This window comes from Dreissena polymorpha, chromosome 8 (assembly GCF_020536995.1).
Source record: "Dreissena polymorpha isolate Duluth1 chromosome 8, UMN_Dpol_1.0, whole genome shotgun sequence".
Lineage (NCBI taxonomy): Eukaryota > Metazoa > Mollusca > Bivalvia > Myida > Dreissenidae > Dreissena > Dreissena polymorpha.
Genome location: NC_068362.1, coordinates 44,353,087 through 44,371,831, shown reverse-complemented (window position 1 = coordinate 44,371,831; position 18,745 = coordinate 44,353,087). Strand labels below are relative to the sequence as shown.

Sequence of the window (18,745 nt, the reverse complement as noted above, 5' to 3'; positions counted from 1 at the left end):
ATAGTCTTCAAGTTTATCATATTTCAGGGATTCAGTAGTGAACGCCTATTCATGCCCTATCATTATCTCCGAAAGATAACACCCGAATAATAGAGAAAAGTGTAAAACATGCCTTCCTGTCAACTATGGTATTTTTTTAGAGAGTACAGCCATTCATGAAATGGTTATTTAGTGTACTGTAACCTAATGGTCTGATGCAATGCCAGTCAATAATTTATTATATATTTTGCTTAAATGCATTTTGTTATTTCAATGCATTAGTATTTATTACATATATGAAAATCAATTAATGGAGTTATTAATAAACATAAGAATTTAATAACTAGGAAGTATGTATCATAAATCAGCGATTTTTTTGTTTGGAACTGACATTGTTTGGGAAAAATTGAGTCGGAAAACCTAAAAATTGGGAAAAATCGAGTCGTGAAACCCTAAAATTGTGAAATTGGTGTATTTGATTTTATGCTCCCAAATACTTTAAAATTGATTCTAAGTGTTTTCAAGCTGTCAATATTATATTTACCTAGGTTCAAACCATAGAGCTGCACAGGGAAACTAACAAAATGTTGCATTTTCAAAAAAAAACTGTTTTTGTTTTTGTTTTTTTTTTACCTTAAATTTGGAATTTTTGGCCAGCAATTGGGACATTTGTAGTTTTTTCATAATTGGGAAAGTGCCGTTTAGAGGTACTTTATAAAGAAGGTAAAAAATCGCTGCATAAATAGATGCTGTTAGTGTATTCTTGCAATACCATAATTACTCTTTAAGTTTTTGGACACTTCAAAATATTTAAAAAAAAATCTTGTATGAAAATTCAGATAAAAAAATATAAAAAAGGGGTTTCCAAAAAATAAGAGCCAAAATGCAAGTGTTTGTAACTATAAGAGACATTCAAAATATTGCAATGATGATCGAAAATGGAATGTATAGCATCATTTGTTTCAAAGAATGAAAGCAAAGCTTGTATTATTGCACGCTGTAGTAAGGTATTAATCAACTTTTATATATGTTTTCACGTCAAACTGTGTGTGAAACCACTGCCAATTACCGGTATACATAGTAATTCCCCATTACACAAATGTAATGGTACATTGCCCCAGGTTTTCATTTCTTAATCTGGTTGTAAAAACACATGATCGAAGTGTCACCAGATAAATGGGGCCAGTGTGTTTTCTTACCATTTTAGGCTTGGGACCGTGTCCCTTTGGATTGGGGTATATCGCAGTGTTTTGACTAAAATTAGGAAACTAGAGTTGTTCTTTTGCTATCAAATACTTTAAAGTTGAGAAAATACTTGTTTTCAATATTACATGTATATATTTTCTAAGGTTCAACTTATAGAGGTTGATGGGACATGAATAAATTGTTGAGATCTAAAAACTAATTTTGAGGGGTAGAAATCTTTGATTGGAAATTTTGAAGCCTTATTTGGGAAAAATATATTCTTTTTGCATTGGGAATGGGGCTGTAAATTGGCCCCAAGTTTAAAAGAACAAAACACTGAGGGCATAATTCTGGTCAAATAGCATTGCAAAATAAACTGTACAAAATGTTATAGTAATTAATTGTAGAAGGAAACCTGTATGTCTGAGAATTTACAAGAAAAATAATTTAGCAAAAAACAGTAAAGTCTTACTCTGATTATTTGTGTCGTGTTCTGAGAAAACTGGGCTTAATGCTTGTGTGTAAAGTGTAGTCCCAGATTAGCCTGTGCAATTTGCACAGGCTAATCAGGGACGACACTTTTTGGTTTTATGTTTTTTTTTAGTTTGAAGGAAGTCCCTTCTTACCGAAAATCAAGTTTAAGCGGAAAGTGTAGTCCCTGATTAGCCTGTGCGGATTGCACAGGCTAATCTGGGATGGCACTTTACGCACATGTATTATGCCCATTTTAATCAGAACAAGACACATGGTATAAAGTAACTTAGGTCTTGATTTCACGCATTAAAAAACCTAACACTTGATTTCAATGAAAGACTAGGCAGTGGTGGAAAGTAAATATCTATTCTTATCATGATATATTTTATAACACTTGTCTGGGTTTTGTTTCTCAGTAATGCTTAAGTAAGTCTGCCAGTATTATATTTAAACTATTCTTAATGGTTACCGACTCATTCACATTTTATATATTGTTTTCAGCCCAAGCCTAGAATCGGCGTTGCTATTGGTGACCAGATTCTGGATTTGGGTGCTGTCAAAGTGTTCTTTGAAGGACCTGTTATGAGGACTCAGCAGCATGTCTTCGATGAGGTAACACAACCCCACTTGTGTATACTACTATAATGACAGAATTTATATCATTGTTCGGAATCAGCATGTAAGGTCTACAGTGGTTAGTCTTGGATGGCACATTCAGCCACCTGTAGATTTATGATAAATCACAATACCATTAAACTGAAAGTGTTGAAGAGCACAGACTAGGAGGTCACTATGCAAGTGCATTTCCATTTTCCATGCTGCAGCTTAAATTTTTAATTTTAATATATGTCTAAGCTTACCAGTGCATAGTTATTTGAATTAAAGAATTAAAGCAACATCATGTACTTTATAATATAGATTGCAGAGTAATAGAATAGAATGTTTGAACATTTTTTGTCATGACAGATTTCAGACTCTCTTTTAATCTACTATTTTCAGACAAGTTTGAATTCATTTATGGCACTTGGACGCCCTGCATGGCAGGAGACGCGAGAAACATTGCAGAGAATTCTGTCAGTAGATGAACAAGGCCTACGAGATAACCATGCCCTCAGAGAAAAGTATGAACATTTTATTATGAACATTACTACCCGGTAGATAATTTGTTGTTTTACAGAAGTTAAACATAAATTCGAAAATTAAATTGATTAGAGAATATAGACTTATTTTTCTAGGTTGATTGACTGGATGGGCAACCATCTTTGGTACTTGGTTGCCCAGTCAATGAGGTGCCCAGAACTAAGTACCAGTACATATCAAGTGTAATTTGAACTAAATAAATCAGATAACAGTACATTATTAAAATTTCAAGCATTATTTCCATTGCTTAAGTGTATTAATACTGTTTACATTCTTTAAGAAACAAATAGAACGGAACTCAAGAATCCCATAAGAAATACAATATTCACATTTCATTCCATAAAATTTGCAATTCTGCAATCTATATTAAACAAAATTCATCTCAGTACTTGCTGTTTCATTTCACTGGTCTTAATAACCCTATTACAATAGCTTCTATCAGTTGTATCCAATATCTTCCTAAGGTTTTGTCGTTATCCACTGGAAGGTAAATTGAGGCCAATTGTTAAAAAAAAAGCTATCATACCTGACCACCATCCTTTTAAATTGTTTTTGCCCCAGCTTACATCTACACTCTCTAGGTTCACAGGAAATCTCTTATTTCAATTCCTACTTTATAAATTGAAAGATGTTGTAATTAAAACACCACTGACTGCAGTGTGGGCAAATACCTGGTATATCTTCGTATTGTATTATACACACAATATTCAATTTGCTTGTTTTAAAAGTATGACATTCAGCATTTTTTTTCATTGATGTTAAGATATAACAATAACATTACATTCTCATATTCATATTCTTATTTATATTCCATGATTTACTTTGTACTTTAAGGGCCCTTGTTCCCCAGTCTTCCGCCACAATGCACATGCCAGCAAAGATTGGAGACTACACAGACTTCTACTCCTCTAAGAACCACGCCTACAATGTGGGAGTCATGTTCCGAGGCAAAGACAATGCCCTCATGCCCAATTGGTACCCATAGAATCTTAATGACAAAGTAGTCATATAGAGTATGATAATCGTAATGATCCTCATGTATGTTTTTGTTGTTATCCCCCGCCAAAGGCGGAGGGATATTGTTTTGGTTTTGTCTGTCCGTCTTTCCGCCCGTCTTTCCATCCATCCGTCCGTCCGTCCGGAGCCACATCTTGGAAGTGCTTTGGTGGATTTAATTAAAACTTGGTATGAGTATATATATGGATAAGAGAATGATGCACGTCAAAAGGCATTGTACACCATCTGTTAATAACATAGTTATGGCCCTTTGTATCTTGAAAAAATGCTTTTTGTGTGTGTCCGGAGCCATACCTTGGAAGTGCATTGGCGGATTTCATTGAAACTTGACATGGGTATGTATATCAATAAGAGGATGATGCACGCCAAATGGCTTTGTACACCATCTGTTAATAACGGAGTTATGGCCCTTTGTATCTTTAAAAAATGCTTTTTTTTAGTGTCCAGAAGCATATTGGGGGGGATATCAATGCAACAAATTTGCTTGTTTGTTATTGACAGCTAGTTCTCAATGTATATTGAGCTCTTTGAAAACGGGGTTTAATGCATGTGCGTAAAGTGTCGTCTCAGATCTAATCAGGGATGACACTTTCCACTTTTATGATATTTTTCGTTTTAAGAAAATCTCTTCTTAGTAAAAATTAAGTTTAGCCGGAAAGTGTTCTTTACTAAGGCTAATCTGGGACAACACTTTAAACACATGCATTAAACCTGCTTTTCACATAGTGCGGCTAATTAAAAATTAGCAGTTGCATGACAAAACCTACTTAAGTGAAATAAATATAATTGGTGTATTTACATGTTCAGTGCTCCAGCCAGCTTTTCAAAATAGAGGGGAGCTTCCCCAAAAACGGCACATTTTACACGTAATTTTGGAAAATAGGGCATATGGTTATAAATATACTTAAGTATATAATTTGGTTATACTATACACTTTTTAATTGTAAACATTAGTGCATTGGATGACTTCACCAATTGTATGCTGTTCGTCATTTTGTGTAATGAAATTATAATAAATATATAACTATCTACATTGGCGCTAAGGAAAACAACTTAGTAGCCAATTTCCTAACCGACTTGGGCTAGCATCCGACTTCACGCATTAGAGATATGTAGATATCATATTTCTTTCCGGTGTTTGTGTGGGGGGGGGGGGGGGATTTTGATGTTTTTTTAATCACCTATCATCATTGAACTGCATGTTAATCTTTCAGGTTCCAGTTTCAGCATCAGTGGCCTTTTAGAAGAAAATGAAATGAAGAAAACATGATATAAATTCAGGGGTTTCACTGGGTCAAAAAACGTTGTGACTGTCACCACTGTACTTAAATTCGTTGCTTTAAATAACTTTGAGCCAATGTTTGTCCACAATAATAATATGAATTAAAACAAAAATCTATATTGACAAATTTAAAGTCTCAACAATGATCAATGTCACCATGAAGTAGCATCCAGTCTGGAGATTAAAATAAAACATTGTAATTGTTAATAATAGGATATATTTATTTCACAACACGTTATTTCAACTAATGTCAACAACGTTCACAGTTTTGTTAGGTCGCGAAAATATATGACAATATCAACATTACATTTTACTTTCAGAGTGATAAATCCTCCTTCCAAACAAGTTCTTTATTTTTTGAAATAACAACTGTCTGCCCCTATTCATGATAAAATTCATCATGACTGAGGACAGACAGTGTTTTAAAGTTCAGAAATAAAATCCAAACACAAATATGTTTTCCATGACGTAATTTCGGACTAAAAATTATCCGCATATTCGCATTAAAAAAAGATGATTAATTTTCAAATGTTAATAGGTATTTTGAATTAAAAATCACTATTTTTGCAAACAAACAAAATATAGCCAAAGATTTCAGAAGTTAAAAAAATCAATAGTGCTGAGTTTGATTTCATTCGAGTGTGATTGTGCCTAACCAAGCGTGACCTCAGAGATAATCTTTCACAGCATGTTACTATCGTCTGCAACAAAACGCTAATTAGTGATATGATAACAAACCATGCCCTTGGGGCTTGTTTGTTCACATTGTGTTGAATTAATACACCCCAGGCAGTCATGTAAGGGTGTTATCTGTGTATTCATGTCGATGTTTCTGGTGATTTATACGGCCTGAAAGCAGGAATTTAGAGATTAAAAGGGCATTTGACAGAAAAATAGAGGGGCGCTTTTTAAGTGGGCAAATTTTAGAGGGGCGCAGCGCCCCTCTATTTATTGCTAGCTGGAGCACTGATGTTTAGTTGTTGTATGTATCTTTCCAGTCAGAAGGTTGCTTTGATATTTAACGCTTGGTAGTGTTATGGTACTATAACAACCACCGGAATAGGAACCATTATCAAAATCATGACACTGAGGTTTGATTTTCCTTACATTACCATAATTGTCACAAGGGTCAATACAGGTTTTGCAGTTGAATGGCTCAGGCTATGTCATTATTGTCTATTGAAGCCTAATTCAAAGAAACTGATTGATAAATTGAATGCATAGCTGCATATTTTACCCTTGGTTCTGTCTCACGTCAGGTGATATATTGAATGCATAGCTGCATATTTTACCCATGGTTCTGTCTCACTTCAGGTGATATATTGAATGCATAGCTGCATATTTTACCCTTGGTTCTGTCTCACGTCAGGTGATATATTGAATGCATAGCTGCATATTTTACCCTTTGTTCTGTCTCACGTCAGGTGATATATTGAATGCATAGCTGCATATTTAACCCATGGTTCTGTCTCACGTCAGGTGATATATTGAATGCATAGCTGCATATTTAACCCATGGTTCTGTCTCACGTCAGGTGATATATTGAATGCATAGATACATATTTTACCCATGGTTCTGTCTCACTTCAGGTGATATATTGAATGCATAGATGCATATTTTACCCATGGTTCTGTCTCACTTCAGGTGATATATTGAATGCATAGATGCAAATTTTACCTATGGTTCTGTCTCACTTCAGGTGATATATTGAATGCATAGATGCATATTTTACCCATGGTTCTGTCTCACTTCAGGTGATATATTGAATGCATAGATGCATATTTAAACCATGGTTCTGTCTCACGTCAGGTGATATATTGAATGCATAGATACATATTTAACCCATGGTTCTGTCTCACGTCAGGTGATATATTGAATGCATAGATGCATATTTAACCCATGGTTCTGTCTCACTTCAGGTGATATATTGAATGCATAGATGCATATTTAACCCATGGTTCTGTCTCACTTCAGGTGATATATTGAATGCATAGATGCATATTTAACCCATGGTTCTGTCTCACGTCAGGTGATATATTGAATGCATAGCTGCATATTTAACCCATGGTTCTGTCTCACCTCAGGTGATATATTGAATGCATAGATGCATATTTTACCCATGGTTCTGTCTCACTTCAGGTGATATATTGTTGAATGCATAGATGCATATTTAACCCATGGTTCTGTCTCACCTCAGGTGATATATTGAATGCATAGCTGCATATTTAACCCATGGTTCTGTCTCACTTCAGGTGATATATTGAATGCATAGATGCATATTTTACCCATGGTTCTGTCTCACTTCAGGTGATATATTGTTGAATGCATAGATGCATATTTAACCCATGGTTCTGTCTCACGTCAGGTGATATATTTAATGCATAGATGCATATTTTACCCATGGTTCTGTCTCACGTCAGGTGATATATTGAATGCATAGATGCATATTTTACCCATGGTTCTGTCTCACTTCAGGTGATATATTGTTGAATGCATAGATGCAAATTTTACCTATGGTTCTGTCTCACTTCAGGTGATGTATTGAATGCATGGCTGCATATTTTACCTATGGTTCTGTCTCACTTCAGGTGATATATTGAATGCATAGATACAAATTTTACCTATGGTTCTGTCTCACTTCAGGACTCACATCCCAGTGGGTTACCATGGCAGGTCCTCCTCAGTTGTCGTTTCCGGTACACCCATCAGGAGACCTAATGGACAGATCTGTCCTGATGAAAGTAAGTCTTATCTATATCATGCTTAACCCTTTCCCACTTAGAAGCCAAGTGAATATATGTCTATGTGCAAATGGAATAAAACCAGAACAGCCTGCGAGTAACTCGCAGTGCAAGTAACTTACAGTCTGTTCAGGTTTTTTGCTGTTTGCTGCTCATTGGTATCTAGGGGTTGGAAATGAAGCCTTAAAACCTTGAATCTTGTAAGATAGGTCTTAAGTTATATTTAACTTTCTAAGGGACAACAAATGCGTCTAAATACGTATTTGGTAAAGGGTTAATGCATGTGTGTAAAGTGTTGTCCCAGATTAGCCTTTGCATTCTGCACATGCTTATCAGGGATGACACTTTCTACTTTTATTGATTTTTTGTTTATAGGAAGTCTCTTCTAAAGGTAAATCCACTTAAGGTGTTAAGTGTTGTCCCATATAAGCCTTTGTGGATTGCTGAGGCGAATATGGGACGACACTTAATGCATATTACTTGCTGTATTCTAGGCAAGCCACCAGTGTTCAGCACATGCAAGCTGTTTGACTTTGAGCTGGAGACAGCGTTCTTTACGGGCCCTGCTACAAGACTGGGGGAGCCCATACCCATTGAGAAGGCAGAGGATTACATATTTGGAATGGTCCTTATGAACGACTGGTCAGGTAAGATGCGGATTTTCATCTAACAGTTTATCATTGTGGCTAAATATGATTAAATACTTATCCTTAACTTCAGATTACAAGCCATTGCAAAATAACCGGTATGTGAATCAATATGTACCTTTTGAATTTAAAAAATATAATTCCTCTCATTTTTCAAAAGGTTGAACTTCTGGAAAAACAACAGCAAAAATATTGCCATTGTTTGGGTGGCTCCTGAATAATGAAAATCTATTGTCTTAAGTTATCAAGGTTTTCATACAATAAAGGTAAATACTGGCCTGTCTGTCTGTCTGTCTGTCTGTCTGTCTGTCTGTCTGTCTGTCTGTCTGTCTGTCTGTCTGTCTGTCTGTCTGGTCTGGTCTGGTCTGGTCTGGTCTGGTCTGGTCTGGTCTGGTCTGGTTTGGTTTGTCTGTCTGTCATTCTGTCCCAAAACTTAAACCTAGGTTAAATTTTTCTGATAACTTTTGCAATATTGAAGATAGCAACTTGATATTTGGCATGCATGTATATCTCATGAATCTGCACATTTTGAGTGGTGAAAGGTCAAGGGCATCCTTCAAGGTCAAAAGTCAAAAAATACAATCCAAGGGAAGTTACAGTAATAAGCTTATAGGGAGATAATGTCAAAATCTGCCAAATGATATATTGAAATTTTATTTCGAAGCGGAGCAATAAACACATCTCTTGTTATATTTGAAACAGTAATGCAGAATTTTGCGTAAAGCTCACTCAGAATTTTTACGGACAAACTCTGGGTCAATCATATATACAGAAATATACAAAAATAAGTGTTATTATTATTTTATATTTTCTGAATGTTTCTCCTTCAGCTCGGGACATACAGAAGTGGGAGTATGTGCCCCTTGGACCCTTCCTTGGCAAAAACCTGGGTACCACAGTGTCACCCTGGGTCGTTACCATGGATGCACTGAAACCATTCATTGTTGCGAACGCTACACAAGATCCCAAACCTATGCCCTACCTTACCCACGAGGATAACTACAACTTTGATATAGCCTTGGAAGTGGCTATTAAATGTAGGAGTCTGAGTCTTCAGAATGTTCTCTAATGTTTTTTAGAAGATCAGAATTAATTCTGGTATTTAAGATGTCAAAATTCTTATTTTAAAATAACTGTTTCAACACAAGATATTATTATGCCCCCAGATCGAAAGATCGGGGGTATATTGTTTTTGGCCTGTCTGTCTGTCATTCTGTCATTCTGTCATTCTGTCATCAAAACTTTAACCTTACATTAAAGTTTTGGAATAACTTTTGAAATATTGAACATAGCAACTTGATATTGAGCATGCATGTGTATCTCATGGAGCTGCACATTTTGATTGGTAAAAGGTCAAGGTCAAGGTCATCCTTCAAGGTCAAAGGTGAATAAAACAAAAAAAATAAAATTAACCTTACATTAAAGTTTTGCAATAACTTTTTAAATATTCAACATAGCAACTTCATATTTGGCATGCATGTGTATCTCATGGAGCTGCACATTTTGAGTGGTGAAAGGTCAAGGTCAAGGTCATCCTTCAAGGTCAAAGGTAAAAAAAAGCGGCCCATTAGGGGGCATTGTGTTTCTGACAAACACATCTCTTGTTATTATGATTATTAGTTTCGGTTAAATGTAATATAACATTAAAAAAGGTTTGAAAATACTTATTGCAGTGTCTCTCTTTGCATGTATTAGGTCCTTTTGCATGTGACGCTGCATTTGGACCCAAGTGCCTAAGACTTAGCTGAGGCTAAGATGCTTAGGGGACAAATGCAAACAACTGCATTAATCAGACAGCCATGTGTTGTCTTTCTTAAAAAAAAAGTGTTGGTCATTCATGGAATATTATAATATTTTTAGTGAAAAAATAAATTCCTTTTTTGTTCTGCCACATTTAACAAATGTTATCTGTTTTTCATAAGAAGTAACGATATCTTCAAATTCTTCCTGTAACTTTAAATTAATTACACAAGGGAGGTAATCACACAATTACACATCAACCCTGTCCTCAGGTGATGGGTTGTCAGCCCCTGCCACCATCTGCCGCAGCAACTACAAGCACATGTACTGGACGATGAAGCAGCAGCTAGCCCACCATACAGTCACTGGCTGCAACATCAACCCTGGAGATCTCATGGGCTCAGGAACCATCTCAGGGGAGGTAACTGTATCGTCAGTTCAGTTTGAAAGTTGACAGGATATTCATGAATGTTTCTAGCATTACAGCTTATTAAACGCTTAAATTGTTTCCCATAGATAATTTTTTCCCATTCATGTTTCAGAAACGATTCCTTGAGACTGAATTGAGTGTTATTCCTAACTTGTTTTAACTCAAATTCTGAATGGAAACTAATATATTAATTGTAACACTATTTATCTACATTTATGCATTTCAGTCAGGTACATGTCTAGCATTTATATCTGATATAGAATTTTCCAAATGGCAAACAAACCCTATGTTTAATGAAATAAAATAAAAGTTTTGCAAACAAAATTTATTAAAAATTAGTTTTAAACAATTTCTGTAACTGCAGAAAATATTGTAACTTACGCTTGATTGGTCATTGTCGGCTCAGGTGCTACTTAAATGTACCCCGGGAACTGCATACTTACTGGTAAATGTACCCTGGGTACGGAAAATATACTGAAATGTACCCCGAAATTCTTATGCTAAACTGGTTGTTGTCGGCTAATTTTTAGCTCTGCTGTTTTTCTGAGAAAACCCGAGGTATTGTCATAGCCAGCTCATCGTCCACCGTCCAATGTCCGCCGTTTGCGTTGTGCTAAAACCTTAACATTTTGTTAAGGTTATGAACATTGGCTCTAAAATCAAAGTGCTTCAACCTACAACTTTGAAACTTCATATGTAGCTGCACCTTGATGAGTTCTACATGCCACACCCATATTTAGGTCACTAGGTCAAAGGTTAAGGTCACTGTGACCTCTAAAAAAAAACAACAAAACAACATTCTGACAAGCTTTCATTTATTCAAAACTGAATCCCCAGCCAAGCATGGCACCCGTTATGCGGTGCTCTTGTTTCAAATTAATTATGTTAATAGTTATCTCAATATTCTGTAAAATTGCCTCAATATTATCTTAACTCCTACTCAAAAAAGCATTTTTAGGCAGTTTTTGTTCAAGGAGAATTTTGTTTCGTATTCCGTAGCGCGTTTTACGACTTCGGATTTTGGGTGGGAATAAAACTCGGGTACAATCTAAATTGGCCAGGTAGGCGTTAGTATATTTTCCATACCTGGGGTACACTTAAGTACATGTATACTTAAGAGTACCCAGGGTACATTTAAGTAGTACCTGAGCCAGCAATGACCAATCAAGCGTAAATTACAGGTACACTTATATTGAAAAAAAAACCTATGTACTGTTTGTGTGTGCACAGACTGAGGATTCCTATGGCAGCATGCTGGAACTCTGCTGGAAAGGAACCAAGACTATTGAGCTGGGTAACGGACTCACACGCAAGTTTCTACAAGATGGGGATGAAGTCATCATGACAGGTACCTATACAGAAATATATAGAGTATAATGTACAGTCAAGTATAATGTGCACCAAATTGTTTTTGAGTGAAGAAATGGGGTAAAATATTTTGAGATTTTGGGTGAAATTCTGTAGTCTATCAGTAGGCTGTGCTGTGATGTTTGATATTAAATACCACTATTGGTTTTATGCTACAATTTCTGCTATCTACTTCATGTTGCTCCCATGAGACATTTAGGACGACTGCTATGGTAAAAAGATAGAGTAATCGCTGTCGGTCAAAAGCTATCCATTGCTTATGTTATAATGTTTGTATATCATACCGACAATAAATAAATATTGATTTGATTAGGGTGAGAAAATTAAGTGTGATAATGTTTTCTAGTAGATTGTTGTGAGTCTTAAATTTGAAAGCAATTCTAGTTGTGCTCATCAAATTTTTATAGTTGCCTCCCCTGATTCATGAATTTCAATTTTGTGTTGAAAGGCTCAATCAGAAATGCAAAGCAATGGCATGATTTAATATGAGTGGATTACTTCACTAAATACTATCAAACTTATTGCTGCAATTCTTTGGCCAAAGATGGCATATTAAACCGTTACTAACAATTGAACTACTTATTATTACAAGTCCACCAGCATATTACCTGTGGTGCAAATTCTCTAAGATTCCTACATTACTTGCATAATATAATCATATTGTTTGCTTGTGTTAATATTCTAGAGGTCGTAATATTTCATAACCTTTAATTTGATTTATCCAGTCCAGAGACGTGGATAACATCTAATTCTCTGTCCATTCCCAGTCTTTCAGCATTGAAATTGTAATGTATCTTGTTTTCTTTTTCAGGCTTCTGTACAGGTGACGGATACAGGGTAGGGTTTGGTACCTGTGTAGGAAAGGTTCTACCCGCACACCCACTGTAGAAGAGCCTACCCTACAGTAGACATGGGATGTTAAAGCAAGACAAATGTCTATAAAGAATATTTTTTTGATACACTTATCAATGATATATATCAATTGAGAATATCAATTTATTGCCTTAAATTTATGTTTGAAAACAAATTTAAAACTCTGCATACAATGTTATCATGGCAATACAATTCAATTTAAACAAAAAAGATTAAACATTTTGTTGCAGTTACACTTACTTGGAAAGATGTACTGCATGCTATGGAAATCAAGGAATTCTAGTCAATAATCATAATTAAATTAAAAATAACTTGAATGTGTAAAATGGAAGGGCAATTGTCCATTTAATATATGTAGATGAGCTGAAATTGTTAATAATCGAAAAGTGAGTTAACCAGTATTTTAGTTTGAGAGCATACAAATGTTATACTGGTTTTTAACCAGGTTTTCGGAAGGAAAAAACTGGTTATTAGATTGGCGAATGCGGGCGGGCTGGCTGGCTGGCTGGCGGGCGGGCGGAACAAGCTATTCCGGGCCATAACTATGTCGTTCATTGTCAGATTTTAAAATCATTTGGCACATTTGTTCACCATCATTGGACGGTGTGTCGCGCGAAATAATTACGTCGATATCTCCAAGGTCAAGGTCACACTTTGAGTTCAAAGGTAAAAAATGGCCATAAATGAGCTTGTCCTGGCCATAACTATGTCATTCATTGTGAGATTTTAAAATCATTTGGCACATTTGTTCACCATCATGGGACGGTGTGTCGCACGAAAGAATCACGTCAATATCTCCAATGTCAAGGTTGCCACGACTAAAAATAGATTTAAAAAAAAAACAAACTTACAAAGGGGGTTGATTTTGTTTGTTCATTTCAAAAGTTCAGTTTGAGTTTTCTCCCTTTATCAGATTTTTTTTTCACAATGAAAACCTGGTTTTGTGACAATTTTGTCCCTTGTTAACTTATTACTCCATGCTTGTTATTTCTAATTTGCAAATGATTCATCATGATTAATAACCAAGAAGTGTACATACAATTTTGCGCTTCCTTCATGATAATGTTGGAAGGGCATATATTGTTATTCCTGTCTGTGTGTTTGAGTGTGTGGTTTGTTTTTGTGGGGACATTTTGTGTGATTTGATGATGATCAGATTTGAAAATAATTGTGCATGAATTATCATCTTGCCATGCCATGTCCGTGCTTAAGACAACCATGTTGCTAGCTTAAAGCAAAGACTGCAGTTGACAATTGGAGTATCTGCTTTTCTATACATTGTATATTTGTTTATAGGGAAATAACATAAAGTACTTTTTTGTTTGCGTCCTATAACTCTGACGTGCATTATGGGATTTCAAAATTAAATTGGAACATATAATCATCATATCATTCAACAACTGTGGCGCTATTGTTACAGGCTGTGTTGACTTGACATTTTGTCTGTCACACAACACTGGTTTCTGTGTCCATTAAGGGGGCTTCCTTGTTTTTCAGACCCTTTTTATACGCCCGTCTATGACGGGACGTATTATGGTATACCCCGCGTCCGTCTGTCCGTCCGTCCGTCCGTCTGTTAATGTCGTACGCTACGTCAAATATCCTTTGACAGATTTTCTTCAAATTTTAACACAATCTTAATATTGATAAACCCTGATCCCCTTTCGTTTTTGACGGAATTCTGAATTGTCGTTCCAGAGTTATGGGACTTTGTTCGTCAAAATTTCGTGATTTCATTGAATGTCCTACTGTAGCTCAAATATCCTTCGATGGATTTTTTTCAAATTTCAACACAATCTTAATATTGATAAACCCTGATCCCCTTTCGTTTTTGACGGAATTCTGAATTGTCGTTCCAGAGTTATGGGACTTTGTTCGTCAAAATTTCGTGATTTCATTGAATGTCCTACTGTAGCTCAAATATCCTTCGATGGATTTTTTTTTTTTTTTTTTAGTATCCCTGAAAAATTGAACAAGGTGAGCTTTTTTCTATTCCGATTGTACACTACCACTTACCCATCTACATTTCTCTTTTATTATTGGTCAAAATATCTATAACAGGTTTACTTCAACTCCATATCCTCTAAAGAAATGCATACATATACTCAAAAAAAGATATGGTATGAATGTCAAGGAGACGGCGCTCCATGCTCATGTACTTATAAAATAAACCATGTATTCAAATACAAATAAACTGAAGTAAAAAAATGATTCAAAGGGTTATTTATTACCTTACTACTTCATTGGCGAACGACGGGCGTATCATGCGCTCATGGCGCAGCTGTTTATTAATCAATCTTTTGTTCATGTATTTAGTTATCTGTATTTCAAGAGGTATAGTTTTTGCCTTTTTTTAAATGCCAAGAATTGAGATTGCTGACATTCCAGTGAAGTGAAAGCTTTTAATAAATAGATTGCTGATTGTGCTTTGCTTTTTTATGTCTGTCCGTCTGTCTGTCCGTCACACTTTGCGTTTAGGTTTAGAAAAATGCTCATAACTTCTATGTCGCTTCAGATGTAAACTTCATATTTGCTATGCATGTGTATATGGGACAAGACCTTTCCATACGCACACAAATTTTGACCCCTTTGACCTTGACCTTGAACTTAAGGTTTTCATTTAGGTTTCGAAAAATGCGTTAAGGTTTAAAAAAATGCTCATAACTTTTATCAAAGCGTTAATCGGGGGCACATGTCATCCTGTGGAGACATCTCTTGTTTGAATTGGTCACAGTGCTACAATTTCCTAGTATTTATTTTGTAAATCAGTTTTATGATGGTTGTAAAAATGAATAATGTGATATTCATACAATGAACTGTCGTTTTAATGAAATTATTTATATAATACTTCATGCATACTTGGTGCATAAATAATTATACCAAGACAAGTGCCTTATTTCATGTAGTCATGGTGTGTTTAAGTTATAACCCTGGTATATAGCGGTAATGCATATATGGTGAGTGTATGACATTGTTTCTAAGACTGCAAATTGCAAAAAATGAAGTTCTTTAAAAACATACCGGTAGAAAAATATTTGTTATATTTATATTATCTACATGTAGTAACATATTACATTGTATTAAAATCATATATTGTTATAAAAGGTGCTTTTATAAAAGCTTGAGCCCTTATTTGCTTCAGTAACTACTCACTAGAATTCATCATGAAAGCAATTCATTGTTCACTTTGGTTACATTTAGCATTATTTTTATCTTCTACACTTTATTTGTTAGAATATATTTGAATTTTGAAATAAATAGTTTATGGATGTTTTAATTTGATTCCTACAGACAGGAAAATGTATTGCTGATTGATCAATGATAATAAACGCTTAAAATATGTTGTTTTGGGTTACCAACATAGCTTTAAAATACCACAGCCCTTTTGAACATTTTAATAAATTTGTGAGGTATTATTTTGTAGTAAGTTAAGTTTGTAATAGCTCGACAATTAACTGAATTGTCCTTGCTCAATACATCACCCAAAGTTTGGCGTTTGCATCCAACTCTTATAAAGGTTAAGTTGCCATATCTTCAGGTCACTGCTTGTACTTACGGTATTTAGTTGAAAGTTCACATACATGTTTGGGGTCATTGTGTGAGGCCCCTTACCAAGTTCCATATCTCTGACATGCGCATTAGTAGAATTATGCACCCTTTTAGAACATACATAATTGGTTGAGATAAAAGTTCATCTTTTCCACATAATTGTTTGTATTTCAGGTAGTCAATGAAACTTCACATGTGTTCGGAGTCATTGTTTGGGGTAATTTACCATGTTTCATAACTGTTACCTGCAGTATAGCAAAGTTATACCTGCGTTGTACTTATTTTTTTACTAAAGCACATTCCGTTATATGTTTTATTTAGCTCACCTGAGCACAACTTGCTCATGGTAAGCTTTTGTGATCGCCTTTTGTCCGCCGTCCGTTGTGCGGCTTCAACATTTTCCTTGTTAACTCTCTAGAGGCCACATTTATTGTCCAATTTTCATGAAATTTGGTCAGAAGATTGGTCTCTATGATATCATGGATGAGTTCGAAAATTGTTACGTTTGCTTGAAAAACATGGCTGCCAAGGGGGGGGGGGCATTTTTCCTTATATGGCTATATATGGCTATAGTGAAATCTTGTTAACACTCTAGAGGCCACATTTATTGTCCAATCTTCATGAAATTTGGTCAGAAGATTTGTCCCAATGATATCTTGAATGAGTTCAAAAATGGTAGCCTTTGCTTGAAAAACAGGGCTGCCAAGGGGCAGGGCATTTTTCCATATATCGCTATAAATAGCTATAGTAAAGTTTTGTTAACACTCTAGAGGCCACATTTTATTGTCCAATTTTCATGAAACTTGATCAGAAGATTCATCCCATTTATATCTTGGACGAGTTCGAAAATGATGCCAGTTGGTTGAAAAACATGGCCGCCAGGGGGCGGATCATTTTTCCTTATATGGCTATTGTAAAACCTTGTTAACACTCTAGAGGACACATTTATTTTCCAATCTTCATGAAACTTGGTCAGAAGATTTGTCCCAATGATATCTTGGATGAGTTTGAAAATGGTAACCTTTGCTTGAAAAACAGGGCTGCCAAGGGGCAGGGCATTTTTCCATATATCGCTATAAATGGCTATAGTAAAGTCTTGTTAACAGAAGATTGGTCTCTATGATATCATGGATGAGTTCGAAAATTGTTACGTTTGCTTGAAAAACATGGCTGCCAAGGGGGGGGGGGCATTTTTCCTTATATGGCTATATATGGCTATAGTGAAATCTTGTTAACACTCTAGAGGCCACATTTTTTGTCCAATCTTCATGAAACTTGGTCAGAAGATTCATCCTAATAATATCTTGGACGAGTTCAAAAATGATGCCCTTGGTTGAAAAACATGGCTGCAATAGGGCGGGGCATTTGTCCATATATGGCTTCAGTAAAACCTTGTTAACACTCTATTGTCCAATCTTCATGAAATTTGGTCAGAAGATTGGTGTCAATGATATCTTGGATGAGTTCGAAAATTATTATGTTTGCTTGAAAAACATGGCTTCCAAGGGGCGGTGCAATTTTCCTTATATAGCTTTAGTAAAATCTTGTTAACACTCTAGAGGCCACATTTACTGTCCGATCTTCATGAAACTTGGTCAGAAGATTCATCCCGATAATATCTTGGACGAGTTTAAAAAATGATGCTGGTTGGTTAAAAATCATGGCTGCCAGGCAGCGAGGCATTTTTCCTTATATGGCTGTTTTAAAACCTTGTTTATACTCTAGAGGCCACATTTATTTTCCGATCTTCATGAAACTTGGTCAGAAGATTTGTCCCAATAATATTTTGTTAACTCCGGTGAGCGACTTTGGGCCTTTCAGGCCCTCTTGTTTATTTCTCCTGCAACTTTTATATAATACGCAAGCTCAGGTGTCAGCAGATCCACAATCAGTCGTTGACTATTCTAACCTGAAAAAAGCATGACAATTTGAACGGGGTTTAAGTAAACCAATTATTGTTCAGATGCTTTGGACTCGCTTTTTGAGTTGATGATTTTAAAAGAGACATGCAAATAGCTTAGTTCTTCGTGGTTGAATAGGTTGCAGATTGAAGTACCAATTCAATTTTCTGTTCTGTGTTTTACATTATTATGAACAATTTTATATGAGGAGGTAAATATGTTTGGCTGTCAATGAAGTTTTACTCTCAATTGCAAGTCTTCCTCTTTCGGATAAAAAACAAACGACTTTTGAGGTCATCATTCGTACAGGTCACGTATGATAAAAATTGCGGTTACATGTTTTCATAAATAATAAGAAATGATAAAATTTTAACCGGACATGAAATTTATCTCGTATCGTACTATCGAATTATTTAATT

General features: G+C 35.4%; 1 protein-coding gene across 2 annotated transcripts in view; it reads left to right on the top strand.

Annotated features, from left to right (window-relative positions):
* The window catches only part of LOC127841559 (fumarylacetoacetase-like), a 106,040-nt gene that overhangs the window by 1,465 nt on the left and 85,830 nt on the right, over nt 1-18,745 (top strand). The window contains exons 2-10 of one of the 2 annotated variants that reach the window (XM_052370478.1): nt 2,140-2,250; nt 2,638-2,759; nt 3,613-3,753; nt 7,721-7,818; nt 8,313-8,465; nt 9,296-9,502; nt 10,478-10,626; nt 11,866-11,983; nt 12,815-16,220. In XM_052370478.1, coding sequence (XP_052226438.1) covers nt 2,140-2,250; nt 2,638-2,759; nt 3,613-3,753; nt 7,721-7,818; nt 8,313-8,465; nt 9,296-9,502; nt 10,478-10,626; nt 11,866-11,983; nt 12,815-12,891 — 1,176 coding nt within the window. In that variant the 3' untranslated portion in view covers nt 12,892-16,220. Of the gene's footprint in view, nt 1-2,139; nt 2,251-2,637; nt 2,760-3,612; nt 3,754-7,720; nt 7,819-8,312; nt 8,466-9,295; nt 9,503-10,477; nt 10,627-11,865; nt 11,984-12,814; nt 16,221-18,745 lie in introns of those variants that run through there. The other variant, XM_052370479.1, reaches the window with a different exon arrangement.